At 34.0% G+C, this 9,400-nt stretch overlaps 1 protein-coding gene across 1 annotated transcript; it reads right to left on the bottom strand.

The window, feature by feature from the left end:
* Nucleotides 1-5,899: 5,899 nt before the first annotated feature.
* LOC111896946 (transcription factor bHLH62) lies at nucleotides 5,900-8,651 on the bottom strand. The gene is made up of 8 exons (XM_023892920.2): nucleotides 7,513-8,651; nucleotides 7,187-7,420; nucleotides 7,029-7,094; nucleotides 6,859-6,927; nucleotides 6,704-6,775; nucleotides 6,466-6,615; nucleotides 6,308-6,386; nucleotides 5,900-6,223 (listed from the first exon to the last, which is right to left on the bottom strand). The coding sequence occupies exons 1-8, from the start codon at nucleotides 8,407-8,409 to the stop codon at nucleotides 6,186-6,188; spliced, it is 1,605 nt and encodes a 534-aa protein (XP_023748688.1). The 5' UTR covers nucleotides 8,410-8,651; the 3' UTR covers nucleotides 5,900-6,185.
* Between the last annotated feature and the right edge of the window lie 749 nt (nucleotides 8,652-9,400).

Raw genomic sequence — 9,400 nt, 5'->3', positions numbered from 1 at the left:
ACTTGTTGCCAAAAACTGCAACTATCTAGCCCCAAACCGGGTCTACATCCTAACTCTGAAAGTCACATGTCTGCTCTCTCTTTCCTCCGAACACGGAAAGCTGGAAGAACATAGCCCATGTCGAAGATAGTGGCATACCACTCCATCTGCCAATGACTCAGTCTCCAACTGCAATCCTCGAGCCAATCGTCACGATCAATCCCTTCTTCAGTACTGCAACTCAACTGGAACTACCTCGAGCAAGGCCATCGAGACCTCAAAATCAATTAACTCAACTAGGTCTGCACCATTCAAGCCCCAACTCACATGGCCACTAAGACCCAAAAAATCACTAGTCTCATCCTCATCCTGAACAACCATAACCGATAACTAATAAAGACGGAAACACATTGCAATGAATCATGGTGCCAAGATATACAATCTACCCTCAATCATCTCCTTAGAATCCCCGAAATTTTTTCTCAACGTGATTATGGATCATGTGATTTCAGTAGTACGAGCCCAATACTACCTTCCACACCTATCGTACTTTCCTCAAGGAGCGTTCCGAATCATCTAAGTAATTACTCATGTTCATTACCGGACGATCCAATCACTTATACTCACTCTCAACAAATACACATCGCTAAACAGTGCACCAATTCCTCTAAGGCACTTCCTAGGCTCACCTAGGATTCCCACCTCACCCTTCCATCAACTGCTAAATAACCCCTACTAATATTAACTAACTGCTTCATGAATACAATTGCATGCAACAAAACTTAAATAATCATTCGAATAAAAGACCCAACCCTACAACGGTTAGACTCCAACGCGAGTTGTGCAATAGGGTCAAATCAATCATTCTAGAATTATCTAACCCTTTCAGCATGCAACTCAACATATTCATTTAATAGTTAGCTCACATAAATATGGGTCCCACAAAGCACAAAGCAAGCAGCATTCGTGAAGTAACACTATATAGGCCATAAAACATAAAAAGGAATCCTCCAACTAAATCACTTCTACAATGCTAGGAACTTCTACCAACACTTCTGGTTGCCTTATGCATGAAAATTATACACAAAACAGGATCATATAGACCGTCGAATGAATGATTCTACCCTAAACCCACAACCAAACAAGGAATAGAAAATAAGGCCAAATCAATCCTTCTAGGGCTATATGATCCTAATCGTATACAAATTTTAAAGCATACACTTAAAAATCAATTCCACCAACATACATTCCAAATCTATCATAGCATCCAGTTCCTTGTAGGCTACAAAACATCACAAAATCTGGCCATTCTATCCAATATCTGAAGTCCATACTAGCATGTTGTTCCACAAGCTCAATCAACAGACATGTACAAGCATCTCTCCTAGCATTCTATCATGCAATCCTGAGCAGATCCTTTGCCCTAATCTAGCATGCAATTCTCATATATCCATACCAAAACAATAAGCATAATACATGCATGGATATTTTGGGAAATACTTACTTGAGCTCGGTTGATTGCACGCATCATACCCCTTTTCTTTGCAAAAACATTTTTAGAAAATAAAATTTCTTTCAAAAACTATACCAATTCCTCAGTTTGAGTTCAGCCATACCCAGGAGTGTGCCTGATTCCCTCAAACCAAGGCTTTGATACCAACTTGTAACGTCCCAAAAATACCGAGAAAAATTTTCATTTTAAATTAAATTAAAACCATTCATTCCTTATTCCAAAAGACGATCAAAATAAAAGTATTCTCAAAACATCAAAGTAAAATCATAAATCATCATTGTGTGCTAATCTCCAGGGGATGTAATACGATAAATCTGGGCCCTTCCTTTTGAAACTAAAAAGTACCTGAAAACATTTTAAACATAAACCGTAAGCATAAAACTTAGTGAGTTCCCCAAAGTAGCACATACCAAACATACAAATGGGCCTAGCCCTAGGGTATCTTTCAACCCATCACATACTCATGGGCCCAACCCTAGGGTTTATTTCAAACAAATCATACAAACATGCAAGAGTCACAAATACAACTAGCATCATGCGTACATAATTTAGTAAGTAGGTATTGGTGCCTTCAACCCACAAGCATAGTGAGAAGGCTCATGTGAACTACTCAGTAGAAGCCCACAACTACCTAATCATCAGAATAGCCAACCCAAACTTCCTAACACCAAACTGAGACAATCCTTAGTCAAATACTCGTTTCTACCCAAGTTTAACAAAAAGTCAAACTGGTCAGCAAGTCAACAATCAAAGTCAAAGTCAAATTGCCAATCAGCATCCCTCCACATTGTGGACACAAAATTCCAAAATAATTGCTAATCCCCCGGTCACCACACTGTGGTAGCCTAAGGCCACACCATGGAGACTGGCCTGGACAGCTCAACGAGCTTAATCCCTTTTTCTTTTGATTTTAAGAACTCCAAAGCTCAGGTCTAATCCTTTCCAAGGTCTTAATGGATAAAGTTTCTAACTTTATCCATTAGGAAGGTCCAAACCACCGAGATCTAGATTTTAAGTCTCAAAGGGACCCAAAATGCATCTTTCTCAACTTAATCCATTAAGTCCAAGTCTCTAACTTCCATATATGAATCAACAAGATGTCTAAAGGGATAAATTTTCCAACTTTATCCATAATAATGCCCCAATCATTCAAGATCTAAAGTTTAATACACCAAAAAGGCCTAAAGGGCCTAGATAACTTACATGACTAAAAGGGAAGGCAAAAGATCATAACTTTCCTAGTCCATGGGGTCCAAGAAACATTCCAAACTAATCAAAATATTTTGGAGCCCATTCAACTACAAGATCACTCATAAAATGGACCAAAAGTGCCAAAACACCCAAATGACAAGATCTAATAAACTAGATAGCAAGACTGGAACTTTATACTCACAATGGTTCAAAAATGTAATGCATTTGATGGATCCAAACATGAAGCATCATTCCTTGTAACTAAAATAACATTCTTGATCTTTTTATTTCATCAAAATAACATGAAAAGCATTCAAAAGAGGAGAGATGAAAGATTAGGAGCTGAAATCTTGAAGGTGGAGGCTAGGGTTTCTCCCAAGAGGTTCTAGACATGATGGAGGCTAATAAAATGCCCAAAAAACCAGAACATTAAGCTTAAATACGTTGAAAGCCCTAAAAAATCATGGGATTTATCATGACTGATCCCCACACCGTGGGCTCTGATTCCCATGTCATGGCCACGACTTTCACCCAAAACCACCTCAACTTCAAACAACCATAACTTCTTCGTTTCAACTTCGTTTTCGGCGATCTTTATATTTATGTAAAGGTATTGACAAGCCCCACACTTTTATCTAGCTAATTTTGGCTTAATACATGTCGAACTAAAAACCATAATCCATTCAAGAAGCCTATCATATAACTTTTCTCATTATACCCCTTAGCTCCAAAACACAAACCAAGGGCTTAGATCACATAACCAATATCATCAACATCTAATATGGTCTCAACCTTATTCCTTTGAAGTCCAAGGCTTTTACTTGATCCATTTATTGTCTGCAATCTCGAAATAAGAAGCTTCTCAAAACATGATGTTACAGATAATAATCTTGATTTTTTAAAACGTATTCTTGTTTGTGCAAACGTGTAACTCCAAAACGAACAAAATGTAAAAAAAATGTTATTAAGTAACGGATTCGAACAAAATGTAAAAAAGAACATTATTTATTTATCTTTGTTTGTATAATTAATTATTTTAAGAGTGGATTTTAAAAAAAAAATGTTTGACTTTTTGTTTGAATATATTGTTTAATGTTTTTTGTCGTTTTGTTTGAAGATATTGTTTAATATATATTCGAACAAAATTTTAAAAAAGTAAAATAAATATCCGAAAACACAAAGATAAATATAAGAAGAGTTAAAATTAAATATCAAATCACAACAAACTAATATTTTAAATAAAATATTAATATAATTATTTAAAATAACATATTTCAACAAACTAATATATTTAAATAAAACATTAAATTAATTATTTTAAAAGGAATTTTCAATATATAATAATAATAATAATAATAAATAAATAAATAATCATGGAAAGATTTGATTAGATTATAGAAAAGTAATGATTAAGAAAAATAAGTATTTTTGTACGGAAAATAATGATATCTATCAAGATTATAATTATAATGATTGAAAGGGTATGATTATTTAAAATGGGTAGAAATAATACTTCTTGTTACTTCATACCCTTTGAGTGTGAGTGAGTGAATGTATATGTTTGATTTTTTATGTGACTAACGAAGGTATATATAATAATCCCAAAAAAAACGTTTCTCATTAAAGATGGTCTTAGACTGTGGGGTGTGGCGACGATTTTGCCGTTGGTATTCCGACGTGGCATGCATTGTCGACAGCAAACACTACCCCATGATCATATTTGTTGTCGACTAGGTTTGGGTGACATACGTTTTTCGTTTCTCTCTCCTTTGTTGTGTTGAGAATTAACTTATATTAACGATTTTTATTTTCTCATTTAAAATATATTAAGTGTTTTTTTTTTGGTTTATAAACAAAAGAATATAAACAATTTGATTTATCTACGTGTAAGTTCAAATAAGACAAATACTGAAAAATTGAACGGCAAACTCAATGTAATTTTATTGTTATTTTTTTTTTAGTTTTTCTAAAATGTAATTTTCATTTTTTGATGGTTAATGAAATTTATGTTTTATTTTAGTGTTATTAATGGTTTTTTATTAAATGTTTAGATTTTTTTAATTTGCTAAACGAAGTTCATAGGCAAGAACATCACTATACACCAACTCATAGGCAAATATTGACAATAATAACAAATGCTATATAACACTAAATTTTTTAATAAACAAAAATATCACCATACCTTTTGATCGTTACGGGTGCTAAGACACCATACCATATGGGATAGCCTAGTGAAACTGTCAAAGGGAGCAAGTCGGGTACATACCGAATAAAGTACAAGTCCTCAAAGTTATCATTACTCCACCTAATTATTCTAGCTTTGGGGAAAAATGATTCACCTCCTAATTGTTGTCATTTCATGGCCCACGTTACCAAATTCAAGAACAATGTACAGATTTTGGTGCATATTGTACAAGTCAATAAAGCATCTTTAGAAAAAAGGATTCACCTTAATTAATGTCGTTTCATGGTAGAAAAAGAACAGTGGAATTGGAATCATAAGGTTGTCAATCTTGGATTCCAGAAAGGAGTTGATTATTCTAATGTCCCCACTAACAGCTGGTTTACAATCAAGAATATCAAAATCAACATCTAATCTTCTAATATAAAGGTACCACATTTTCTTATTGTGAAGTCTTTCTTGAAAATCAATTTGCTCCCCCTTGATTATGACACCTCTTAAAGAAAAATCACCATCAAAAATTCATAAAAAAATCATATTTTCTTGTGGGGTGGCCCAAAACCTTGAGAAAATGTTCAAATTTTTTAATGGGGTCTCGACAAAATATCTCAAGTTGTTAGAAATTATTCGCGTAATCTAGGGATCTTTTTCAGGCGTTTATGTCGGAAATCGATGAAAGATTTGCACAAAATAAAAGACCAGTCAATTTCTCATTGATTTTGATTAATAATATCAGTGTCATACTCTTCATTATTTTTTATATATATGTTGGAGTCTACATCCTCTTTATAACTGCTATTTTACAGAGAAAACTATAGATTACACATATATCTTATAGTGTATCACAGTCAGCATCTAGTTTCTAAATGACTTTAACACCAAACGACTTTATCACCTTTTAGTCTGTATGTCTCTATATATTTTGGAATCTACCCTATCAATATAATTTTTTTTTCTTGCTAATAGATTTGTTTCCATTAGAGCTCGAACCCACATAAAAGTTGATTACTTGGAAATAGATATAAAAAAATATATAAACAAAAATAATGATTAGATATATTAGAATGTTAAAGAAAATATATGAATGAAAACAAGGTTGCACCCTCTTCCTATCAACCCTTACACCATGTTACAACATCTTACATACTTTAAACCCCAACCCTCCTCCAAATTTATAGAAATTAGTTCTAGGATTATACAAACAAATTCTTGTAAAAATAAGATATCAATTGAAGACATATATATATCTCTTCTTCCTTTCTCTATACAAATGCTATTCTTGCTTTAGGAGCCTAAATAGTTATATCAATGAATTCGGTATCATAGCTCAACTTTCATTTGACCTCCACCCATTGTTCCTACAATTCGGAAAATTCATAAGTTAGATTAAATTTTTAATTTTAAATGTTAGTTGACTTTTTTTATAAAAAAAGTCAACTCACCATGAAAGCTTTGTGCTTGATTTTGGCCAAACCCCATTTGTACAACACTCTGAAGATCATTTTCCCAGAACGCATTTGCCTGAAATCAATCGATTTTTTTAAAAAACAAAAACTTTACAAAATAATTTATTTTGTTCAAATCAGAAATAGTAAATTACTTCGCCAAAACCATCTGACTTCATGTTTGAATTACGATGCATCATTGCCATCAAAGGGTGTTCTTGTCCATCGGGAATCATTCCATAAAATGGCTGGACTGATGCGTCAATATGATTCATGACGTTTGACATGGATGCCCTTTGGAAAGTCTGAAAAATAGATAGAAAGGTATGGGAAATTACTAAAATGCCCCTTGATGAGATAGTTGGATATATTATGAAATTGAAAAGCGCTTACGTCTTTGGATAGAAGAGCTTCCATGTTCATATCTGTTCTTGGATTAACGGTTGCCAATTTCATTGACAAGAACTATTAAAAAGAAAATCGATATATTAATATTTATATAATTAAGAAAATTAATATATTTTTTATTTGAATTAGTCTGTATGTACCTCAACTTGTCTCTGCAATGATTGTACGTAATTTATAATCTCATCCAGCATTACAGCCTTTCCTGTCACCTTTAATTAAAAATAAAAAAATAAAAATCTCAAATTACAAACAATTTGTAAAAAATTTCAATGTATAATAAATAAATAAATGATTTTTTTTTTCTTTTTACCTTGTTGCAACCAGGAACAAGATCTTGAAGGAACTTCATCCTCTCACTTATCTTCTCTCTTCTGACCTAAAATTTCCAAAATAGAATGTCAATTGGTTTCATGACATAAAAGAAAAGAATGGAATGGAATTGAAACGAATGGAATGGAATTGACATACCCTTTCAGCAAGACTGTGACTATCCGTAGCTTGACCTCTTCTTGCTCGGACATGAATGTAGTCCTTCGGTGGCTCTGGTAGTTTTGCTGTTTCCTTCGTTTGCTTCTGATTCCCATTCCCATTCCCTTCTACCTTTTCCTTTTCCTTTTCCTTTTCTTTTTCTGTAGCATTACCTTCTTCATCCGACCTGCTTCTTTTTGCATCTGATTCCTCTTTTTCTTGTTCTACCACAGTCTGAAACAGAACAAAAAAAAGGTCTTTAATTTACAGAATTTCTTAAATATCAAAATTGGTTGTCGTGAAAGAGAAGAATTGAATGAATTTACCGTGGTGTCTTTTGTAGATTGAGCGCTGAATTGGGTTTCTTTTCCTTTCCCCTTCGGAATTGCCTTTCTCTTTCTGCCATTGGAACTGGTATGTTGACCTTTAATTCCGGTTTCCCCACCAGGGATCTGTTCGGATAAGGATGATTCCTCCATGGAATTATCCAATTCCTTGTTTTCTGAAGTCAACGACATGGATAACCTGCTGAATTTCTTATCAGAAGCCGGAATTGGAGTTCCAGTTCCTTCTTCTTGAATTCCCACGAACTGAGATCCAGTAGTCTTGAACGACTGATTACTTGACACTCTTGACAATTTTCCTGATTCCACCATATGGGGGAATTCGGATTCTTTCACCCCAAAATTCTTCCCACCAAAGCAAGAGAATCTGGCTGCTCTCTCGACAAATCCAGGATCTGCAGGGAAAGGGGCCAATGGTAATTGATGATTCCTGGGAATTGGCAAATTCCCTTGAATCTGATGATGATCCATTATTGACAAATTGAGCTTCGGTGGCGAATTCAATGGAGTATTGTAGCATGACGTGTTGGCGCTATTGTTTCCTTGTATACAAGACTGAGGTGAAATCTCCCCAGAATTACATATGCTTCCTAATCTACCAATCAATTCCCTGAGCACCACGTTCTCACCTCCACAACTCGGAATTGGGATTCCAGGATGCGAATTCACTGGAGATGAGACAATGGAACTCAAGGCAGATTCAAAGGGATCGCTCTGATCCATTGAATTATCCCAATTGCGATTGAAAAAGCAATTGGGAATCTGTTCGGAGCTACAATTCATTTCGCTAACTTGACTTTCAATTTCCATTCCGAAGACTGAATTCCAGGCGTGTGGAATCCCATTACCTTCAGTGCTAAAGAAGCTATCTTTTTCCATATTTGAAATAAGTGATCTGAATTTGTGATTGGTATTATCAAAATCCCAAAATGGGTGTCTGATTTTGGGGGAATTAAGAAAGGGAGATTGGAAACTTAATAATGTTGTTGGTTCTTGGAAGTCACTCAAGTCGAGTATGTGAAAGATAAAGGGGTTGTGTTGGAGAGCAGTTGGGTAATAACAGAAAAGCAGAAAGAAAAAAAAGGGGAAGAAAGTTGGAAAAAGATGGGGAAGGAAAGTGAAGAGGAAGCAATAAACAAAAGATTAAAAAAATAAAGAAGATGTCCCTTTCAACTTTCTTTTTTATTCAAATATAATAGGGTTAATGATATTACTAGCTAACAAAATATTTGAGATTTGTTTATCAATCATGCAAGGATTAATTATATTCGATAAAGCTCTAAACATTAAAAAAGTTTTAATGTTTGCAATATAAATACGACATCTTAAGTGGCTCCAACATGTCATTTTAATTTTTTTTCTAATGAGATATAACACTAACACATTACTTGTAAAAAAATATTTAGCAATCAAAGTTTTGATTGGGTCCAATGCAACAATAAATATTATGGGTGACAATCATGTAGTGTTCGGGTTAACATGTCATAAAAACTAAAACCGGACTTATATAAATATATATGTCGTCTTGCTCAAAGTTAACTCGGAATATTCTTAACATGTTAACCTGCATAACTCATTTAATTATACGAGTTTGTAGGTTCGTGGGGTCATATCCGTGTTCATAAGTCAGATTCAAGTTCACAAATCATGGGAAAAAAATCTAAATTTACGGATGTACTTGTTAGTCATACTCTTTAATTTATGTAATACATATATTTTTTACTTTTTTTTAAAACTAATAAAATAAGCGGGTTCATGGATCAACCCGAAAAATTATTTGCAAACCCAAAAACCATCTGTATAATAAATGGGTTGGTGAGTCAGAAAACTCAACCCAACCCTTTTTAGGCTGGGCGGATTCGTGGCATCA

This window comes from Lactuca sativa, chromosome 1 (genome assembly GCF_002870075.4).
Source record: "Lactuca sativa cultivar Salinas chromosome 1, Lsat_Salinas_v11, whole genome shotgun sequence".
NCBI classification, from domain to species: Eukaryota; Viridiplantae; Streptophyta; class Magnoliopsida; order Asterales; family Asteraceae; genus Lactuca; species Lactuca sativa.
The sequence above is the reverse complement of the archived record's forward strand: the minus strand, read 5'-3'. Positions and strand labels throughout refer to the sequence as shown.